This window comes from Malurus melanocephalus, unplaced genomic scaffold (assembly GCF_030028575.1).
Source record: "Malurus melanocephalus ecotype Western Australia unplaced genomic scaffold, MMel_1.1 scaffold_400, whole genome shotgun sequence".
NCBI lineage: Eukaryota > Metazoa > Chordata > Aves > Passeriformes > Maluridae > Malurus > Malurus melanocephalus.
The window spans coordinates 623,166-647,329 of record NW_026623632.1 but is presented as its reverse complement, the minus strand read 5'-3'; the positions used below and the strand labels follow the sequence as shown (position 1 = coordinate 647,329).

Sequence of the window (24,164 nt, the reverse complement as noted above, 5' to 3'; positions counted from 1 at the left end):
TAATTTAAAATAGCTTTCCTTTATGAAAATGCAGATCTAATGGGACGTACAGCTAGGAAAAGTTACATAATATAGTCTCTATAAGTACAGGGGGAAAATGTGACCATCACCCAGTATTCACACTTGAAATAAACCATGATTATGATACTTTTTGTAGAAAATACTCTCAGTATCTTTCAYGGCATTTCCTTTTTGAACAACATTTTTTAATTGGGGAAGAGAACACAAGAATATAGTCAAAGATACTGTGTGCAATTAATTTAATAGTATTATAGAACAACAAATCCACACCTTTAGAACTTGATTAATCAGTATGTTTCTTGAACCAAAGAGAAACTCAGACTCAATAAAACAAAATCTTTCACAGGCGCAAGTTTGAAAGCAGAACACATTAAATATTTTAAGATTGTTGTTGTTAACTGTTTCAGCAAATTAAAAAAAAAAGATTGGAAGCTAGTATTTTGGTCATAAAATAAGAAGTATTTCTTCAAAACAACTATAGCAAATATTCCCTGAGAATTAGCAACAACTATTGCCAAATTGTTTTTTTTCTGTTACAGTGCAGAAATGTTACAGCACATTYTCTCCATTCAAAGATCACACAGGAAGATTAAAGGCCACAGTTTTTATTTACTATGCACATCTTCTGGATGTGCTCATCTTTCAAGAGAATTAAATCTGAATACAGCAACCCTCGGCACTGAAGCTAACCGGGACATGAAGGGAGAGAAGGCAGTTGAGGAAAGGTTTAATCCATGTGCTGAGTGTGCATGTTCAGAATTCCTAATTCCCCCCATGCACTAGATCTGCTAAATTTGCCCTTCYAACTTATACACTATGGCAGCATTCTAGAAAATCCCACTCCCTCTGTCTTTCCAGAAACATGCGTATAAAATACACACCTGCCATCAAAATGTTCCACTCAGACAAGTAACTTGTAATCGAAGCAGAAAAGGGAGATAAAACAGAAGAGTGGAAGAACTATTGAAGTTGAAATAATCAATTTTAATGCCTAAAATTAGATTTTAYGGCCCATGGTACTGCTGAAAGCTGCATGCAGCACAGCTTTATTGTTGCATTATTCCTCAGCACATAGAATTAAGGTGCAGTAAATGTTTGGGATTTGGTACAGCACACTGTCATAAAAAGCGATACAATCTATTTTTTGTTATTAATTCAGCTCAAAACGATAGCATTCTGGGGCCAGTTTGCATTGACCAAGAAAAGTAAAAGATCCTACTGGGATCCAAATTATCACGCTGTAGAAGAAATTTTCTTCCTGTCCTGCCCTATATACCACATCAATATATGCATGTCTCCCTGTACCTGCCTGTTAGTTCCCTGGCTCTTTCTGCAAGATAGAACAACCATTCTTTTCTTTCAACTTGCAGGTCTTAGCTCAGCTGAATTCTTTCCTTCATTGCTTCAAAGCATCCAGCAGATCTGGCAGTGTCTGCTGTTGGTTGATCTATGAGCACTGCATCCCAGAAGGGTACATTTATTAACAGCAGACTATGAAAACCTGACCAAAGATCCGCAAAGACCCAACCTGCAAAGAGTCTTTTGATGGTAACRGTAATTGAGATGGCTTAACAGCAGAAAGGAGACAGCCTTAAGAAGGTTAAAACAAAAAAGGCTAGCAGGAAACCAGGTGAGAAGCCTAAMACATACCAATGAATGCTGCAGTACTATGACAGTTGGATCCTAAAAGAGTATTCAAAGGTGTCTGGGAAAGCATAACAACTGAACATCTCTACTTAACCCAGAAAACTCAGACGAAAGTACCAGCATGTGSGCTGAGGGGTCAAAGGGGGAATGCAAAGTATTCAACATGCCTAGAACATGTTGAATATATTCTAGCAACCACAATAGTTTGGCCATGCTGGAACTGCTATGCTTATGTCATGCAATTAATCTGCATGTATATAGGTTCAACTGGTCTGGACATCAGTTTTCACTTTGGCCAGGCTGTGAGAGATCCACAAACACTGGATATATGGCCACATTCCTCTTCTGTTTCTTGGAAAACTTTCTAAGTTAAAATAGAAGACAAGTCTAACAGAAAAGATGGTTGCCCTGTATCTAAATCTTGAGGACTTTGATCCAATTAGTTGTGCATATATTTCATCTTTTCATAACCATCTTCTCTATTATCAGAGAATCTTTCTACATAACTTCATCAACTGTTTTACTCAAGGAGATCTAAAGGAAAAAATACATGAAAATAATCTTTACCATCTTTGTGAAGCGGCAATCAAAAAGGTCAAATAAATCAGCTAGCTATAAACTATGACATTTACTGTCGATCAAGAGCATCATATTGTGAAAGGAAATAATGCAATGTGACTCACAGCAAAATATATAAATGCATCTGAGTGATACAAACTTCAGTTGACATTACAGTACTTTACAGTAAAGAGCCTTTATTTTCTTTTCCTTTCCTGTCTTTTCTTTTCTACAGTGACATTACCTCAAAATACACTGCCAGTTATTTTATAAGGAACAGGAAGATTCAGGCTTCTGCTCTCACCATTAGCCAGAAAGATCACAAACTCGTGTTGGTGATTCAGCTCTGAAGACACCACTCCAATCTGCTRTGGCTGCTCCTCAGCCATCGAGTAGCTGTTGAACATTTTGCAAGTTCAAGTATGACCTGTACAGTAAACCAAACCCCRAAGTCTCCACATGTTCAAGTGCACAACACCCCATTCAAGCAGTCTGACTTAGAAAGAGACACTAAGATTAGTTGATACTTCAGCACAAGTCTGATTGTGGGGGAAGACAGAAAGGTTCCTGGCATGTCAGATCATCTTCTCTTCTAAACAGGAACTGCCAGACACGATGGAGTATAGATCTTGACTAGTTCATCCCAAGCACAGTCCACCACCTATAAAGCAAACAAAATCTATTTAGATCCTTCATAAGTGTCAAAAAAAACAGGGAACTTAATGCATATTGTGGATTTAATATCTGTCAGTACTCTGACTTACAATGCTTCAMAGTTGTATGATAATGAAATTGGTTTTGTTTTTGTTTCTTTTAACCTTAACCTTACTGAAAAACATGAAAATTAACAACCTCCTATTTTTCATGCTCCCCATGAGGAAAGCAGGGAAAACTTTGGGTTTCAAGTGATTGTTCCAAATAGGCAAAAGAATGTAACTGGAAATTAAATTAGAGAAGAACATCATARAAGTCCAGGCCTTGTTTTTGCTTTTTACAGAGTCTTAGGATCCTTCTACCATAATATCAAAACACTTCATGACCAGATCTGAACAACTTCCTTTTGCTTGCAGGTACAGAAATTTGTTATAGACATTTTCCTAATGTTCACTGCTGGAAAACCAAAAAGTTCAGAAAAATTATATAGGAAGTTTCCTGAAGAATTAAGTCAGAATTTGAGTCTCACACTTGATAAGCTATGAGATCACTYTGTTGTCGAGAAGAGAGATGTCCGTTTACTGAGCTATGAGATTAGGGAGCTGTAGTGTTGCTTCAAGCACTACCTAGACCCCACTAGMCTGTTAAGAAGTGGTACCACTTGTGGCAAAGGCATCTTAAAATATAACTGAAACTTTTCTGAATTCAAAGTCCCAAGTTCTATTCTAGATGAAGGCTTAAAACCAGAAAACCAGAATGTTAACCTAAGTTGATAGSATTAAAAGACTTTAATAAATAACAAGATTCCAAGGAGGTAGACTACAGAATGCTTTAGGTTTGAAAATCAATTTAAAATGCACTTCAGAGTCTCTAACAAAGTGAAAGGGTTAACCACACTGAAGGGAWCCTATCACATACATTCACAAAATATTGCAGGAGACAAGGCAAACAGAARAAAGAGGAGAGCTAAAGAGAAAACRCTGATGAGGTCCACAAATAAACACCAGTAAATCTGGCAGAATCCATATTGCATTATCTTTACAATGTCATTTCCAGTTGGGATCACAAAAGATACAGTACTGGACCTCTGCACAACAAGCTTCCTTCTGCTGCAGACTGCAATTCATTTTCTCTTCTAGAGCCAGAATGAACAGCTGCACACTAAAAATTTGGAAATCCAACTACAGTGTTTGATTTCAGACTATAATTAGTCCATTTTGCGTTTACTATACTGAACTATTATTCATATTTTATTGCTTCCTTAGCTGGTTCTACTTAGTTATTTGAAGTGCTTTCCATATACATCTAAATGGGTCAAAAAAACTCTTGACAACACGTCTGTCTATTCATACGACATAATAGAGCTTTCTGTAGCATAATGTTCTGCTGCATTGCAGTCTCCCAAATCACACCAAAAGGAAAATTTGAGTTTTCCACTAAACACTGTGGAAACCGGCAATCATATAAACKGCAGGTTTTTTTACTATTCTCCACAGCTATAGATCAATGTTCTGTAGGCAATACTTTCTACTTTTGTAAAGAAACTAGAAACAGAAATAACATTTGGAAAAAATCCCATGGGAATTCCCACCTGTTATCAATGTAATTACCACCCCTGAAATTTCCTCTGAATAAATACAGTTATAGAACCATTTAATCTAGCAACACTAAAAATAAACAGGGGATATTAAAAGAGTTTGAAAAGGATCACTTTCAATAGGTTGCCCAGCTCATTGACTTAATGATACCACATGAAAGGAGAAAGTACAGCCAGCCAACAAAAGGAAAACAAAAGCTACAGTAAGTAAGAGTGAATAAAGTTCTCTGGTGCAGCAGGAAGTCTGTAATGAAATCCTGATATTGGAAATCTTGAGGAAAATACACATGCAAAGTACAGCAAACAGGTATCTACAGGAAACTAGAACACATCAGCATGGAAGAGCATTAAAAATGAAATAGCATATTTTCTCCAAAATACAGCCAAGGGGGCAGAGAAWGGGGGCAACTATAAGCTCAGAGTGCAGCAGCCAGCATTCACTGATGGACAGCTGGTACATGCCCCTTTGCAGTAGCTCAGAGACTGTCACTGCTTCAAATACAAAAGACTAAGATGATCCTAAGATAAAGAGAAGGACCTGTTCATGCAGCTACTGTATCGGTTTACAAAACGTCTTCTCCTTGCATTTTGCCTTTTATCTTGTGACCTGTTKTATACTGTGGTCTTATGAGAGTTTAGTGTCTTTCCTCAGAAGAGGGAAACATGGGATATTGACTTTAAGTGCTTTAAAAGTATTCAAAAATGTCAGTTCTCATGTGACATGTGACCATTTTTAATACATACTTTTAAGCACTTTAGCCTTTATTTCAAAATAAACTAACTGCTACCTAATTTAAATATTAAAATAGAGGCAGATTTCATTGGGATGAGGGTTCATCCAGCATTCCACAGTAAATAAATATAGCATTAAAAAAACTTCAAGTTCCTAGGGTTCATATCTTGATCAATGAGATATTACTGACAGGTGGAGAAAATCCTCGTAGTAGGATGAAGACAGAGGAAAACTGAAAATGGACTCACAGTTTATTTGCGTACCTGATAAAAGTCCTTGTCATTAGGAATATGAAGGGATGGAAATTTGTTCTTCTGCAAAAAATGTCTGCTCTCTTGGGGACAGACTTTACTCTGAGATTCAAACAAATCTCACTGATTTCAGTTTTCTCACTGTTTTTTTTCTTTGAAACTGACATGCCAACAGAGTAGAGGACAGTTTATTTCAGTTGCAAAGAACTGTATAAATTGCAATATTCCTATACTATTGACTATTTTGCATGGCGTATTTTGTATGCCATGCATCTTTCATTATCATTTATGAATACTCTTGCAACTATACAATGCAGTTTTACTACAGCAACTTTCAACTACTAGAAATTGTCTAGAAAAGGAGAATAACTAGAGCTTAACTGTAAAACAAACGTATTTCATGTGGTACTGCCTGATAAAATACATCAAGAAGTAATGCAAATAGAAAAAGCATTCTAAGCCTGGTAATTTTCATCGTAACTAAAGCTACATGGGACAAAGGCAGTCTAACAAAATRACATTTATTACTTGTCTTTAATGCTTTTATTTCAGTAGCAAAGTTGCACTACCAGCCTATACACTAAAGCTTACTGTTACTACTTCAGAATAAATATCATGCCAATTTATCTCCCAGCAGAGATACAAAAGCAAGTACAAAAAATGGGGGTCAGTTTATTTCTCTTCAAGTAAAGCCAAAAAGCAAGAAAACAAACTAAAAACTGCAGTCATCACAGAAAGCTAATTGCTTGACTAGAAAATCATAKTTCAACTCAACTGAAACAGCTATCCTGTATTTCATAGAAATGTTTATCCTTGTCTCAGAGTATAACAATGTTTTCCACCAACTGATTTAATACTGACATCCATCCATTTATCAGAACCATTTCCATTGACTCACTAACTGATTTACTCCCTTGACAGGCCCTCTGTTTCCTATTCATCACAATCATCTTGCCTTGCAATAGACTTAGACCTTTTCCAGCACCCGAGGGCAATCCATTCAGTCTAGTGCAATTACCTGCATGACATTCTGCCTCTTCACTGTTCAGAAGAAGCAAGAGAACAAGAGAAAACTCCCAAGTTAGCTACTAATTTTTTTTTTCAGTACTTGAAGGCACAATAAATCTGCAAGCCCTAATCAAGATTAAATATATTCCAAAGAACAACMAAAAACTTAAGAGTTCAATTACCCTTTGTGAAAGGGTTTAATCAGAACAATGCACAGCCCTGTGTAGATTAATATCTCCAGAACTATCTTGGTGCCACTGAGCTTCCAGAGTGCTCATAATGAATCACATGATAATACATAAATGTGCCTTTCCCCATCCCAGTTTTAAATGAGACCTCATTTTTCCTGTAGAATAGACAGTAGAAAAACTATTCAGTTCTTGACTCCCATTAGTGTTGTGTTTCCCTTCCTCTTTTAGTTTCTTATCTTCTGTGTCTTCTCAAACAGAATTTAATGGTTTATTTATATCATTATTACATATTTTTGAGGGATCATGAATATCCTCTAAGAGTGTGGCATGGAGAGTAATTGAAGATAAAGCAAGCCATTAGGTTTGCTACTCATCAAATTATTTTCACAGGTGAACATTAAAACTAATTGGTCAAGTGCATAAATGGATCACGTATGAGTTGAAATTCGTTCAATACCTCTCTTCTTCTAGAAAATCTGGACCACTATTGTGGCCTGTTTGGTTAGCAGTTGCCAGAGAAAACGACATGCTAACCTTTCCACAAAAGTGAAAGTGATGGGAGTTTGCAAATAAAACCTTTTCTTTTCAATGTGCAGTAACACAAATAYTTTTTAAAATTTACTTTTGAAGAAACACCTTGATTTAATTATTTCCAGTAAATACAAAATGAAACAGGCCCCAGACCAGAACKTCTTATAAAGATCTGGGTTCAAACTAGAGTTATCAGAAACAAATGTTCCAAATACTGCTTAAAAAACAAATYTCTTTCTTAAGGAAAAAGAAGATAAAAGATTTGAGTGATATTATTTTTTACATTGCCAACACATGCCACAAAGTACGCTTCTAAGAAGCAGAGAGCTGTCTCAACATTTGTTTTGTTTCCCTGACATGGGCAACGGGAAGATGACTTGGAAGTCATGCCACAAATTCCTAAATGCAAGTCTTTCAAGTATGAATTTCATCAGTAAGCTGTAAAGGAAATGGAGATGTGAGCTACAGGTAAGAGAAAAAAATCCTTGAAGTCTCCTCAGATTTTGTAGCAATTCCTCTGTACTCTACAAATAAGGAGAAAAACATCACCTCAGTCTTCCAAGAACTGTTTTTTAATGGGTAATTCAATTGTTAAATTCAGTAGAAGATACATTGGAACTGCAAAATGCCTTTCTGTGCTGATACTGATCTTAATGACCCCAAATGCAGTCAATTTGTATCAGTGAAACTGTGTTTTCCAATGATCCTATCCAATCTTCCATCCTTCAGCTCGGAGTGAAGTTACTTCTTTTTGGGATATAATCACAAATAACCATAAGCCAAACAGTAACAGCTGCAAAATCCTGCTGTCTTCCACTGAGTTTCAGTAGTGCAAATCACTGGGACTTCTTGAACAKTTACCACCCATGCAGGAGAGAAACAGAATCCACCACACTGACTAAATGATGGGGCTCACAGAAGTAGCAAGTATTTGTAAGACACTGCACCAAATAAAATGCACAAGCAACACATTTACTGAGTAAGAAACTACTGTCTCTCACCCTTCCCAGTACTACAGTATCAAATTTGGTTTTCCTCTCCCTACACTTGCAGCTTCTACAGGATTGTGATGCCTGACAGAAACCTYTCCAAACACCAAGAGACTTTTGCTGATGACGGCAAATGGCACTCATTACTCATGAGTGGCTGGATTTGACTTAAGACAGTGAAAGTTTAATTTTCACAGTTTGGGAAAAACATACAATAAGCACCAGTAAATAATGTCACCTTTTAGCCCCTACAACTCTGTAAGAAATTCAGATTAGTTTAACATTTGCAGCTGGTGAATTCTTATATTTTCAAGMAAAAATTCACTCTGAAATTAGGTGAGTAGGTTCTTTTTATCTGAAGGAATCAAGGAAACTGCATAACTCGAGTAGCATCCTCAAGAAGGACCATAAGGAGAGACTAAAATGAAGTACAGACAGTGTTACAATTATAGCAGTGGGATAGCCACAACAGCTGGGTGGAAGCTATCAGGCCATTGTTAATTATGTGTAAAAGTTAAGAGTAAGCAATCAAAAGAAAAAAAAGCAGAGAAAGTCTGTTTTTCTGTACATTTCCACAAGACGTAACTCTACTTTTATAAGGAACAATCAACATTTCTGAGCCTTTTGAGCATCCACAATTAATTTAAATGAACAGCAAAACAGCGTAGCCAAACAGCCATACTAAAGGCATGATCTGCATTTATATTTGGCTATACTGGTAAAGCCAACTTCTGCAGCCCCTCCTGTCCCTTCTGCTTCCTGCGTTGGCACAGCTAAAGCAGCACGCTGCAAAAGCTGCACAAGGAAAACAAGGAGTAGAACAAACTTGTACACTAAAACTTGRCAGATGATCACGAATTTCTTCATAAAGCTGGATGAATTTAGAACTAGACTTCAAGTTACCTTCAGGACACGCAGCTCGAGTGTATACAGCTTGGCTATGGCCTCCCTCCAGCTAGTAAGAAATTACAGCTTTTAAAATTTTAGTGCTGCAGGATATCATCAGTTTCATGGGATCAACAGACTGATGCAGGCACCTCTGCTCAGCTCTGTACATCATGAAGTCCTGTTCTGATCTGGCACAGTACAGATGTCTAAYGTGCTTTTCACATACCAAATGCTCTGAGCCACTACACCACTTGCCATCACTCCCACTGAAAATCACATATCCTTGCAGTTTAGGAATGTCATTGTTCATAGCACAGAAGTATAGAGAAACTGAAAGATTCCTCTCCTGCTCCCATTAGGTACTTAATCCTGTTCTCAGCAGCACGACACAAAGCCTGATGGAAAAAACTAATTTATATTTTCCTTTCGCTGCTTTACAGAGTTCTGAACTGTGAGATGTGAGGTGTAATTGAAAAAGATTTTCATACAAAATTCAGAGCTACAGTTTTTCTTACATTTGTGTTATGCAAAATATTTTACAACTGCAACAGAAAAGGCTGGGTATCTTTTTGYCCAATATTTAAAGCAATTCATGCTATATAAAGCATTTTCTATTCTTTATATACTTATGGAAATAATTTCAGAATAAAGACAGGAAGTGAATATTCACAGGATCTGTACTTTCGATCTTTGTCATTAATGGATTGCCTGAAGATATTTAAAATTAATTCATGTCTCCCATATTGCATCCAACTTCCAACAGAAGAAAAAGGCTGCTTCTAAATAAAGCTGCAGAAATAATACCAAAGGAAATTACCTACAGCACGTAAGCATGAACATAAACACAGCAAAATCCCAGGAAGAGATGGCTTAAAGGAGTATGGTATTTTTATTCATCAGACCAYTTACAGATCACATACAAGGAAAGTATATGTCAGAAGTAAAGTAAGAAATCCAATGAGCTACAGAGCACAACCCCATGTGGTCTAGCATTAACAGCCCAAAACAAGGAATAGTTTATGGCTGATTGCCATTTTTTTATACCTTACATGCATCTTAAGTCTAAGTGTATACAAAGAAGCAAACTTTGATTTTCTGATCCTTAAACTTTGGGAAGAACTGCCAGATTTAAAAAACTGCAAATACCTAATATTGTTGACAGGGTGAAGAGATTTTCTCGGTTCTTAATACTAGATGCCATCACAAATTGAAAAGATTTTTGGTGATTAAGGTCTTGTCCCTGTGTTTGCGTGTGCCAAAGGCTACTTTGGCTGAAAGCTGCAGTTGGGAATATTTTCTCCTGGAAAACCTGCCTGGCAAACTCTCACATCAGCACTTGCAGCTTAACAGAGAAATACCCTGAATATCATGAGGATCGTTTCTGTACATACTTTGCAGTGCAAAATATACATTTTTCTATGCACCAGAATGTTTGTTGTCTCAAATTGCCATGAACCTGATGCTAACATTATGATGGGAAAAAAAAACTCAGACCAAACAACATCTGATTTTTAAAATGCAAAGCTTTCAAAAAAAAATTAAACAAAGGCAGATACTCCAAAATAGATATTARACTCTTTCATTAAACACAAAGGAGTTTTCTGTTTCATCTAGCTAATACTCTTCACATTCCTAATGACCAGATCTCTCTCCACATATTGCCTCCCTTAGCACGAAAATCAGCCTGCTTGCGTGGACCTACTCTGCCTGTGGGTTTTACTCAAAGCTCAGTCAGCCCAGGAATGTCTTGTAATTCCTAGATTACTAGCTACTTRATCACAGTATCTATTCTGAACACTCTTTCAATAGTGCAGATAATTTTTTCCTTGACATGCAAAAATTACTTCCAAAATGCTGAAGTTCATTGTGTAAAGCCAAAGAAAACATAACCTGTCTAGACAATAAAAATATCATTAAAAATGAAAGCAAAGGTTAATGACCATAATGGTACTTAATTTGAGTATAAATTAATAGCTTGTCCATTATGAACAAAMTACCCTGCMTTCTCCCTGGATCCTCCTTCTCCTTCTCCCTGGAGGAGAGAAGCAGTTAAAATCTCAAGTCATAACTCCTTATAAAGCACCCAGTGAWAATCACAAAACATGCAAATACATAAAGAAAACAAACAATGGAGCTCTCTCTCTGATTGACAAAGAACAGACACAAAGGCAACCTACATAATGGGAATAGTAGCATAAAATAGAAGCAGATAACCCTTGTTGGATGGATGCAGAAGCCAGGAAAAGATTCCAAGTGCTCCTACTGGAAGCAACTATTCWGTAAATGTTGTTAGAATTATAGAATGGTTTGGGCTGGAAGGGACCTTAAAGCTAGTTCCAAGACCCCTGACATGCAAAGGGCTTTCACTAGACCAGGTTATSTGAAGTCCCTTCCAGCCTGGCCTTGAACACTTCCATCCACATCTCTGGGTAGCCTGTTCCAGTGTCTCATTACCCTGACAGTAAAGAATTTCTTCCTTATACCTTCCTAAGTCAATGATCTCCCAGTTTGAAGCCATTATCCCTTGTCCTATCACTACATGTCCCTGTAAAAASCTCCTCTCCAGCTCTCTTGAAGGATCCCTTTAGGTACTGGAAGGCTGCTACAAAGTCTCCCTGGAGCCTTGTCTTCTCCAGGCTGAGCAACCCCAACTCCCTCAGCCTATGAGAGCTGCTTCAGCCCTCTGATCATCCTTATGGCCTTTCTCTGGACTCATTCCAACARGTCCATGTCCTATTCAGAGCTGAACAAAGTACTSAAGGTGCTGTCTAATGGGTCTTTCTTTAGAAATGGGGTTTACATTTCCCTTGTGTTCACTTTAACTTTGTGAGAGTTTAATTTTATCACACRTTTTTAAACTTCTTTTAAAAAACAAAACATTCACATTTGGCATTGCTGTGAGATCCAACCCTCACAATACATTAAATCAACTCAATGGAAAAAAACAGAGGAATATCAAAGCTGCTGCAAATGCCAAACTTCTGTCTGGAACGCACATTGGCACACAGTAAATATCAATATGTACCCCAGATATACAGATTTTGTGCACTCAGTCCAACATCAGACTTGKAGAATTTCTATGTGGAAAAAAAGATACCTGAATGCACAAACATCCTAATTTTGGTGGCTATGCCAACATCATAATCATTTTCCTTTTTTCACATCCACATACATGTGCAGCAGTTTTCTTCCAAATCATTATCTACCATAAAGCAATGGGCTTATTSTCAAAGTAATCACATCCTCAATAGAAAATGAAAGAAAAATCTTCTCTCCTCACTTAAATCAAATGCAAAACCCACACCAGCTTCATGGAAAGCTGAACTGGGCTCAGCACATGAACTGTGAGGCCCCAAATGTACTATGCTGTGCTTGCTGCTCCCTCAGGACCCAGTGCAGCCAAAATCRTATCTATGCAGTCACTCAGGATGATGTTCCAATCCTCAGCAACTGGCCTTTAAGTATTCTTGCCTTCCACTCATAAAAAATAACCTGAACCTTGAAAGCTTTTTTCAGCCTYACAAATTCCCCTACATGGTTCACAGCATGGCCCAGGGAACAGCTACTGCAGCACCACTGAAGCAACAGAATTTAAGGAACAAACACTCAGGCAGAAAACCCATCAAGCTACCATTTGGCCAGAACAGTTCCACATGCAATAAGCTAAGTATTTTGCCAAACCTACACCTTTCTCCTGTGTCCCTTAACCAGKAAAATTAAAATGCTTTTAGTTTGCTTTGTTCAAACAGAATTTGAATGCAKATGTTACAAGTAATTTTTATCTGGGGTAAAAAAAAAATCAATTTACTGTGAATTTGAGGAGAATCTCGATGCAAATTATATCTGTGGCACATCAAATAGTTCATTAGGAACAGTTAACTTGTTTACAGTAATTTTTGTGTGAAAACGAAAGGCTTTCTTATTTTAAAGCAAATAATTAACTTYAGTTTTTCAGAGACTCTTATCTGAAAAAACCACTCATACTACCAAAAAAAAATCCTGTTTACTAAACAGAAACAACTGTTGCAACAGAAAGAGAGGACAATCCTTACAGAACTAGTACATAAGTGCCACTGATAAAATAGGTTCTACTTACTTTAATAGCTGAGGGTTTTAGATTTTCAACCACAGATTAAGCCTGTCCTACTCCAAATCAGCTCTAGTCATCATGTGTGACACTACCAATGTTTAACTGGGTAATTTAGGCAGATGGAAGGATGCTCTGTATCTAAGCTTGGCATTACAGACTCTTCCCTACTACTCTTTCTTTTGAAACAAAAGACTTCATTTTCCCAGAGCTCACAGTGGCTTTCAGTTATCTGATCTTGCAATCTTGTCTGTGCTGCTCTCCTCTCCTACCCAATGCAAGGAAACGCTTCACAAATAAAAATGGACCTAAAATGAGGTTTATTTAATAAGCATTCAGCCAGACTCACTTCCAGAAGCTTACTGCAATCTGGTAACTTATTCAGGATCTGAGCCCTGCAGTCCAGCTATGACCACAGTAGCCATTAACAGGCAAGTGAAAAGTAAATTCATCCCAGCTCTTACCTGACCACGGTTGTGAAGACTTAAATCCAGACCACATGTAAATTCAGTATGATGCTCAACTGTTTCCAGCAAAGGATTAGGCTTGGAAAAGTCCCAGAATCTACAGAGAGAATAAAGGAGGGAGCGAGAAAAAGAAAAAAAAAAATCAAACAAACCACAATTAAAGTAATTGAAAGGCCATTTCAAAAATATAATACAAGATATTGACAAATCTGTGGCTGCCAGGGTATTTAAAAAAGCAAACTCATCCACTCAGGAAACATAACAAATCATATTCCTGCAAAGCCATCTGCTGATTTGCATAAAYTAAACCCCACTGGGCAAAGCCAACTTTTTCTCCTGTTGCAGAAACTGAGATGAAAGTTGGCACCAAGGAGCAGTTGTTGGGACATKATTAAAACAGAAGAAAAAAATGTAGGCTAGAATACTCTTGTTCTATTAACTGATGGCTGRGGAGTTTTATGCCTGAAAGATATTATCACCATTGATGATTTTTCTCAGTTTCTGMTATCATTAACTAGGGAGTCGTTATTTAAATAAAAATTACACATTCATTTAGAGATCTCAGTCATGCACATTCTCAAATTAGAGACTGCATTCCTGTAMAACAGAATTTAATATTATTATTTATTAACAAATTTGTACTACACAGATCAGCTGAATTACAGCTAATTCCACTAGTTCATATTTAAAAAAACAATTTTTCTTTTGAGCTTTGRTTGATAAATAGTACTTAGAAAATAAGAATTCTGAGGTGCTCTACTTCTCCCAGCTACTGTCCCATTAGAGGCAGTGTCCATCAATGCAATTAACAGCAACTATGAGAGATCTAAGAGTGGACAGGAYGAAAGTGTAAGACACCTCAGTCATGAAAAAAAGGATTCAAAAATAGAACTTTCAGATAACACACTGACAGACCCCCATACAATGGCACAAAACAAACATTTGTTCCTCTTTCTTGTGTTGTATATCCTGTTGAGAAAGTCCACAGGCCACAGAGCACAGCACATTTTGTGGACTGTAAACAAATTGAGGCTGTAAACAAATTTTCTACAGCCCAGGCTTTCACACAAGGGTCAATTACATGCTTTACTACTTCTGTAACAATCACAGAGGTCTCTTTGCTTTGCTCTTATKGGGAAAATTAACAATGCTTAACAAGAATAGCTCCTTATCAGACCAACTACACTGAAAGTTCAAACCAATTCAGGTAAAATAGCAAACAYTGGAGCCAGTAGGGTCAGTTTGTTTAATATGTAGATGTTATTTCCTCCATAAACAAGGWGAGCAGTATCAGCACAATGGCTATGCCATAGCAACAACCCTCTTAATTTTTTCCTAGTACCTGAGATCTAAGATAAACAACTTATTTTGCAGGAGAGAGGAGCAAAAGACCATCTCAGCATTTTATCCTCCCACGTTTGTTCAGAAGAAGGTAAGGACACAAATCTTGTTGTTTCTAAGTAATAATGTTAACCTTCCTTACCACATTAGCTCTCTACTRATTCTTGAAAGACAGATGCTCATAACTGAAAACTAAGATTAAAGGAGATAACTTCTGATCTACATGAACAAAAACTTTAAATAGACTTTCAGGTGTGTCACTCAGCTATTTTTATCCATACCATGTATGAAGTCACAATTTCAGTCACATTTGCACTGACCCCAGACAACCCAAAACCTATATGAGTGCATTTTCTTAAACTTTTTAACACGAGRCTTGTTGAAAGTATAACTTTTCCCTCATTTCTTTACAGTTTCTTGTTTGTTTTACATGTACTTGACATGCWATTCCTAAGCTGCACATGTGTTGTAAGTAGACTGCTTCTCCTAAACAAGACATTATGAGAAGAGAAAAAGCCTGTCATGCCATGSATTTTGTGCTTTGTACCACCCATAGCAATGTCACGAAGACCTGTGCTCCCCGACCAAAACATTTTACCAACCCAAATATAGTTTCTACGGCCTATCTCCTACCTTGTCTTCCCCTCCACTCTACCCTTACCCAATGCCCCTGTGCCTTCACCACTGGCTGGGAAAAAAGAGGCAGCAAGTATCATTTCAGGTTCCAGTGTCTGCACAATGCATGTGTTACAGCCTGTTGCTGCATGATGAGAAGCTRGCAGATCAGCAAGATTAGACAGGTGGTGAATTCATGTTACATCTCTTACCTTCCTTAAGGCAGTACTTGGAGTTTCCCTCTCTTGCATGCTCACGAGTTTCCAGTAAATTTGCAAAAGCTTAGTAAATTTAGACTTCAAGTTTCCTGTCAAATCTAGCTAAGTATTCAATAGGTTCAAAAATTACTTTAGGAAATAGTTCTATGTAAAAGGCACAGATGGAAGAACAGATAATGACTTCTCAAGTCTATGTCCTTCTGAGTAATAAAAATATTTATGGTAAATATTTATTCATGAAAGCCTTACTACTGTTTTTAGGTTACAAGATGTCTGCATTTTTAGGTGGGCATGAATCAGCTGTAAAGAGGGTGCTTTCCACAAATGCCCACTCAACGACTAATGCCAGCATTCCCACACAACCAGAACAGGCAGAAGTCACAGGAAACAATTTTTTTTTTGAGGTATAAAGTCAAGAATCTTGCAAGAGTAACACAGAACTCAGAGCTAGTTTACTACATAGGAGCATCCCCCTGCTCCTATTCTCTAATTCCCACACTGACTTGTAAAAATTCTTCCTGCAAACATGAAAAACTTCTGTCAGAGAAGAGCTTAGAGTYGAGCTACTTTTGGACACAGGCCAATCAGGGCAATGATGTTACTTCAGGCATTAAGTGGGAACATCTAACTATTTCCATACTAATATTCTGAAGAGATTATTTCAGTACAGCTCCAGTAAAGTATCAACATTATGAAACAATCTCAGTATAAAAGGACATTTTCCATTTGGGGAAAATAAGAAAAAAAAAGAGAGCAAATGAGCAAACACCCAGCTTTCCACCATGAAGGGAAAAAAGAGAAAAAGAATACAAGGATAACAAGGATGACTAACTGAAGTGAAAACAAGTTTATTTTATGATTAGCCTTGTTCTGCACAATTTCTTTGTGATCCAAGTTACTGAACTTGTACATAGTGATGGAGAGCTGGAGCTGGTGGTTTACCTCTCAGTGTGATGCAAAGAAGATATCCAGTATAGTATAACTTTTAACAAAAATTGCTTTTTTGCCTTAGGGACAAGCTTCTGTGAGTATGATTCAAGATCTGGCCTAATTCCAGCTTAATGAAGCTCTATAATTTATCAGCTCTTCTGTTTAGATTTTGGTAAGTACTGTCCATGACTAATGCATAAGATTTCTTTTTTATAGTGAAGAGTCCAAAAATACAAAATGGTGATTCCAGTAAAAGTTGACACTGATGTTCTTCCAAASTAAATTTTGACAGAGATAACGTTTAAGAATATGCATGCAGACCAAAGTAGTTCTGGAAATGTCACAGCACTTTGTGTATTTCCTGGCATTTAAATGATTCATTTGTGTTCAACCTGTACTTCAATTAGCCTGCATTTTTTCTGAGCTCTTCCAAAGAGTAAGGAAATGGTATAGAAAAAAATTGTCTTAATGAAGCATTAACTGGACAGGGATTAAATCCAAATCATTATACCAAGGTATGTAAAAACTCAAGTTCAAATCAATACGCTCTTTATCTCAGCTCCCAGCATGAAGGTGGCATGTGAACTAGGTTTGTTTTCAGTAGCCTGACTACAGTGCACAATTCAATCATTATACTAGTTGCAAAGGATGAAGCTAAACATTGTTAACTTTGTTTTCAACCCACTATTTTTTGCTTTTAGATAATCCAGTGCCAAATTAGCTGTAGTACCTGAAACAAAACTCCAAACTGTTACATGGCATTTTGGTAACCACAGCTAATATCTGCAGTTRTTTAGTTAACCTAAAGGCTTCAGTAACATTTAGGATTACAGAGCTCCCACAGTAAAGGCCTGCTCCAATGCTATGCTCCATTCTGTTACCTACTATAAACTAATGCTTGCAGATAATTCTGTGATTCAAACAGAACCACTGAAGAATAAAAATGAACAATATCATAACTAAACTGCTATTAAAATAACATTGGAATTAACACTGTTTTTGAAGGACTGCCACACCCTATTTCTCTATGAATTACTATCAAATGGGGCTAAAAGGTCACAGGCCTTGAGCAGATTCAACAAGATCCACAATTAATGCCATGTACTGGAATCCCAACTTCTCTTCCACCTTTTATATATTTATCAAGGATTTTTATCCTTAAATTGAAATGTATTACACCAGATAACTAGTGATGTACATGCATGTGCACACATGTCAGGATGTGTGCATGTATGTGCATGTGGARTGTATGGTGCATGCAGAAAAATGACAGTATAGGATATATGGTAGAAGTACCACATATTCTTTAAAAGACATGTTCCGAAATTCTTATGGTAACGATTTTCCTCCACTATATAGAACATTTTGCCTGTGACACCTTTTCCAAAGACCTTCACCTGGCCTTCTTTGCTGTTTGTTTCCTCATACCAAACCCAACAGTTTTAGAAAACAATTAAAAATCTTTATTTCATCTCTTCAACACTGCCATCTGTCCCTAGWCACAATTAAATATCTGGAAATACCTAGATTGAATTTTGTGAAGACATCCCCAAGCTTTGCATTTATAGACACAATGCTATGTGAACTGGTAGCTCTCTCCATGTTTGCTGACAGTTTTCACGTACAAAAATGTCAGAGCTGAAATCGCACTAGATTTCAGTACTGCATGAAACACATTACCAAACCTGAAGTACGTATAATCGGTGTAAAAAAGGGGAAGAGCATGACAACGTAATCAAGTCACTTCAATGTTTAATGGGTTAACTTCATGATGCAACTTTATATGATGTTATGGCRGAAGACTGGATAGATTTATGATTTAGCAACATGTACACTCATCAAGAATTAGCAAGATTTCCCTTTGGAAACAAACTCTCTTGGTCTGGTGTCAGACCAATTAGGACACAACCAKAAGTGACATTACTTGAGATGATCTGGACAAGTGGGATAACTTTGCAGTCATTTATRGAGGCAAGAGGGCTTCTCCCATTTCTTAATGTACTGCCTACTATATTGTCTATGTTAGAAAATTAAAATGTAGATAAAAGKATTGAGATATTCAGAAATACTTCACAGTATTGTCCTATGACACTGTGCATCTTAGAGAAATCCCAGTATSAAAACAAACTTCTTTAGGACTTTTAATTAGCTTTAAAACAACTGTACTATAAGATCCTCAGCAGTATCAGATATAGTGAGCAGCCAGGGGAACTTGCAGAATACTGTCTAAAGAGCTTCAGCATACACACTGTGGAACACTACTTAAGCTTCCTCAGAAACTGGCTGGGAAAGAACTTTGTTCATAAAAAGCCTAAATAAAAATATGTCACAGAAACATACGAATTCACCTAACTATTAATTGAAGAGGGTATTACCTTCTTATCAGACATTATCACAGATGGACACAACTATATTCAGTAGAGTGATGTGAAAAAAAATTGCAGAAAGCATCTGACAGAGCAGATATTGCTCAGCAGAGTGACTGAGCTGGCCTTTAAGCAACAAACCCATGTGTTTTCAACATACCTTATGAAGCATCTCACAGTAACATGAACTGGACTTCAGTGTGTCCACTCTGGATCTGTTTTCTATTGCAAGCCACATTAAAACAGATAACCTTTCTATTTTTATCCAATTAGAGAAAATACTGTACCTTACAGTAAAATCATAGGAGCAGGAGGCCAACAGGGTTGCATGGAATGGTGAAAACTGCAAGAAAACAAAACAACTTTTAAAGTTAAAGCATTGTGAACATATACAGACTTACTCAAAGTAGAAAGTTATCAAAGAACTATTCAAATGGTCTTGGTTGGTACCACATCATGCTGCAACAAAACAGACTACATCAATGTATTTCTCCCCCAAGCTTCTAATTACAAGGAATCATAAAATTAATAGTCACAAGGAATGCTCTATGGAATCCTGGTTTGCTTAGATTACATTACAGCAGTGCCAAATAACTCTGCTGTAAAGTTAAGAAGTTCTGGAACAGTCATATAAACAGTCATTAAATTCTGTTTTTGGCTAACAGGCTGAGTTTCATCTCATTATATAAATCAAGTTTCAAAACAGCTATGTGACCAGTTAATTATGTTCAGGAGACAAAATCTGTGCCATACTGCAKAGAACATAAGATATATTACTGTCATTAATTCTATATCCTACCATTTTGAAATTATTTATACAAATGGGAAAATTGGAGATAAATGGAAAAACTGAAAGCAATATAACATCACTTCATGATTCCCCCCTCTCCTATGGGGCATTTTACAGGATACACCCTTCCATGTACCGTTGCAGRCTGGTCTAAGAACTGCAGCAACAAGGATACAGACACACAAAAATTGTTCATCTCAGCTCTGGTGTTCTGGCAACCCTCAGTTTCCAGMTATTTTAAGATCTGTATTTCTCAGCAAGAAATACAACATGCCACTGACATAACTTGAGTTTTTTGAAAAAGTCCCCCACACTGTGGTTCATAGGTAAGTCTTCCTTCAAGACTTCTAATATTAACCATAGCAATTACAAAGTCAAAAGTTTRGACTAGGCTATTGCCACAACTGCCCAGGTTGCCAAGAGAGTAGTGTATGTTGATGGCTGCTGAATGCTGCTGACAGAGCTCTTTTTACTATAACAGAATTCAGGGATGTGCATGCTGGAACTTGAAATTCTGCAGATTTCCTACAGTTTTTTTTTGAGGGGAAAAAAATCCAAACCAAAACAGGTTCTATACCTCACGAAAATGAATACTAGAGGGAAAGAAGTCTGATAGGGAACAAAAAAAATGGTACACTTTCCATAAGCCCCCTTTGCCTGCCCACATAGTTTAAGATGAAGCAAAACCATCCTATCAAAGCATTGACATTAACCTTAAGTATCCTAGAAACTTACCTAAGCAAACTGTATCAAAATATTTAGCTACACATGTGACCTGAAAGAATTTGCRAAATGTCTTTCTCCTACAAGAGAAAATTCTGTTCCATTTAACTGCAAGATTAATGTAATTAACAATTTTATCATCTGAACAGCTGCATAGAGGCAGAAGATACCACCATATCATCCATCCCGACCTCCAACAGACCATTTATCCAAATATCTTTTTAGATAAACCATAATTATGTTTCAGTGTAGCCAGCTAAGAATGTGAGCTAGTRTTGGCACAATGCAGGGGAAGGGGTAGCAGAAAGGGCAGCTGCCTCTCTTGAGGCAGCATCCAGGTCTCTCTCTCAATCCAGTGTGACTGTTGAGTTACACCAAAGAAATGTAGATGTGCTGCACCATCTCCAAGTGCTGGCCCACACTGTCATATTTTCTGTACTCAGAGGCCACATCTGTCTTGAAATGGAAGCAATGAAAGCTTGGTAAGATGGAATAGAAGTCGTGTACTCTCACATATGTCTCCTTTGCACATGGATGCAACTTCTGCTATGAAAAATATTTCACAGAGCCAGATTAGAGAATRGTCATGCAGGCATTAAATTAGAAAAAAAGATTCTGCATCAACCACCAGTGGGGAGAGCTGGCAGTGGTAGCCAGGACAAGGAGGAGTAGGAGCTTCTCAGGTTGTCTGACCACAAACAGAATTTGTGATACAGACAAATCACAAACTAAATATAATTACTTCTAAATAGGTTAGAAACACACCAAGGCCATATGAGGCAAAATACTGACTCTGGACCACTTYTTTTTCTACCAGTTCAAGCTTCCTAGAAAATATTAATAAACATATCTGTTCCTGAAAGCCTTTAGAAAGATCAAGTATTATCTCCTTTTTCAGGAGACTTTGATATTGGGGCATTTGTCTCTCACATTCTTTGCTGGCTTCAGTATCTTACACTGAAACATGGTTATGGTTTTTGAATTTACCTAAAAAGATATTTGGATAYATATTTTCATGTATCATGAAAAAAAAATGTCATTGTACATCTAGAACCAATTCTTATTGGTGGGTGTTCTAGTAGTACACAGATCCAGTATAGTCATCTGCAACCTTCCACACATAAAGTTTCAAAATTTCTTTGAACATATTAATGTTTTCTTTGTACACACAAATATATGTGACCACAGTGAGTTCTATACTTTGTCTTTTGGAAATTTTYACACTTTGTGCAGAAAGACAAGGGCACAGCATCATTTAAAAATGGGTACAGGGAAATGCTTTCTCTATCTCAAATTTCCCATATAACTTAGYTGAAGTGAACCTTCAAACCCTCTCTCAAGCTCTCTAACACTCTGTATAGATATACTGACTTGGAAAATGTAATTTACTKTAAAATCCCAGCTTTAAATTTTAAAATATTTTACAGTGCTAAACTGAAGGCTTTCAGAAACAGCACTGTTACACCTAAAATCCTGGTTTTTCCTAGTTATTAGATAATATATTACTGCTTTTGAGAAAAACTTGTATAACAATTCAGTGATGGTCAATGGGAAATAAAATACAACTTACTTTTACTCTTCTGATAGCGTAGGTATGACCAAGCAAGACGAACACTGGTTGTCGGATGTTCCTCAAATCCCAGCCTTTCAAGCTACAGTCAACTGCACCAGTTACCAGCAAGTTCTGATGATTTGATAAAACACAGATGTATCATGACAATTTAATTACTAAATTGTAGCAATGCATATRTTGGATACAAAAGTTAGATAAATGAAAAAATACAGACTAATAAATCATAAATGAATTGACATCCTTAGTGTGTAACTAAAAAGCACAGAGGAACACAAACTGGTTTTCTACTATTGACTACTCTGCCCCCTACACAAAACAGTAAGAAAAATCTCTGATCTGCTTGGGCTGACCATCTGTTAGAACAAAGCTCTTCTGGAGATGTAACAGTGAGTGAGAGTAACAAAGCAACTAGACATGTTTTTACAAGCAGAAGATACAATAATGTAGCAATAAAACCCCCTGCTATTTAATGAGTGGTTCAATTAGGAGAACAGGGGGATGAACAGCTGTATACCTCGTCATATTTGCACCAGTCACAGCTCAAGACCTCAGCCTGGTGGGCTGGTATCACAAGTTTGACTCCCGGGGTTTTCACATCCCAAATTCTTAAAGTCTGATCCCCTGAAACAAAGAGAAATTGATTCAATTTTGTTGCATCAGTTACTGGATTCAGTTAATCCATTATCAGACGTGTTTTGGAGCTGTGTGAAATACAAATGATTGCATGAGGACACTCATGCCAAACAAAGCACGTACATTATAGACACATTATAGAAGTTGGATTGATGCAAGAAAAGGTACCTGCCCTTACTACTGCTCTTTCATTAGGAAAAACCCCCACAACTTTATTTTATTACTAGCATTTCCACTGGTTTTTAAACTCAGATTTGATTAAAAGGAGGTCATGCAAAAGACTTAAATAACATTTAATTAAACTAGGAGCTTAAGTTTCATTTAAAAATGAACTTAGGAGATCAGAATAATGAAAAAGCTTTCTTTTCAATCCATCTGAGAGGTACCACCTAGTCACACGCTTTTGGCACAAAGAAAAGTGAACAGTATTTGATACACAACTTATTTCAAAATTGCTTAAATTAAAGAAAAATTTAAAACGTATGACCTGTAGTTTTCACTCTCATTTATTGAAATATTGGATGATGAAGTCATTCTACTGTAACTGTTACAGATATGAAAGACGTGTGCCTTAGCCTTGGAGTGCGTGTGCACACACAAACACACACACACATACACACACACACACAGCAATGAAGGAAGTCCAGCTTAATTTAAGAGCTGCTAATCACCTGTGCCTCTTTCTTTACCTCCAGACATAAATTTTCTTCTACTCATAAAGATCTTTACACACACACACACACACAGCAATGAAGGAAGTCCAGCTTAATTTAAGAGCTGCTAATCACCTGTGCCTCTTTCTTTACCTCCAGACATAAATTTTCTTCTACTCATAAAGATCTTTAGCACTTGTGCACACCCTTCCTAAAATTTCAGTTCCTAATAGCTTGTAAGGCATAGCTGCATCAGCTGATAGGACAACTATGCTTTTCAGTTATTAAAATTGTGATTTTCTCCTTAGCCCTGAATATTTAGCTTTCTATCAGCAAAAATTGATTCTGTAGCTCATTTGCTTACAGAGAGAGAAAACTAATTAGAATTGATGATTATGCCTATACTAATTCAAAAGAAAAATTTAATTACTAAAAAGTGATTAAAACATGATTTCTACATGAAGCATGTAACAATACTACCTAAATTTTAAAGCTCTTGTTTTACCTTGCTACTGAAGAAATTACTGATATTCCCTCAAAATTATTTTTTCATGCCATTTATATACAAGCATTTTGATGGTTTTAGTGCCCTGTTGGTCACCAGTCATAAAATACACAGCTTGGCACAAAAAAATAATAGTTCTTTTCAAGAAACTGGCTACAGATCAAATAAAACCATCCCTAGAGCCACAGCAATATT

General features: G+C 36.9%; 1 protein-coding gene across 1 annotated transcript in view; it reads right to left on the bottom strand.

Moving 5' to 3' along the window:
* PEX7 (peroxisomal biogenesis factor 7) overlaps positions 1-24,164 on the bottom strand; it is a 41,066-nt gene continuing 16,902 nt past the window's right edge. The window contains exons 6-10 of the mRNA XM_057379286.1: positions 22,693-22,799; positions 22,176-22,289; positions 19,380-19,435; positions 13,620-13,719; positions 1-2,887 (exon numbers count right to left, since the gene is read on the bottom strand). Coding sequence (XP_057235269.1) covers positions 2,819-2,887; positions 13,620-13,719; positions 19,380-19,435; positions 22,176-22,289; positions 22,693-22,799 — 446 coding nt within the window. The 3' untranslated portion in view covers positions 1-2,818. The remainder of the gene's footprint in view (positions 2,888-13,619; positions 13,720-19,379; positions 19,436-22,175; positions 22,290-22,692; positions 22,800-24,164) is intronic.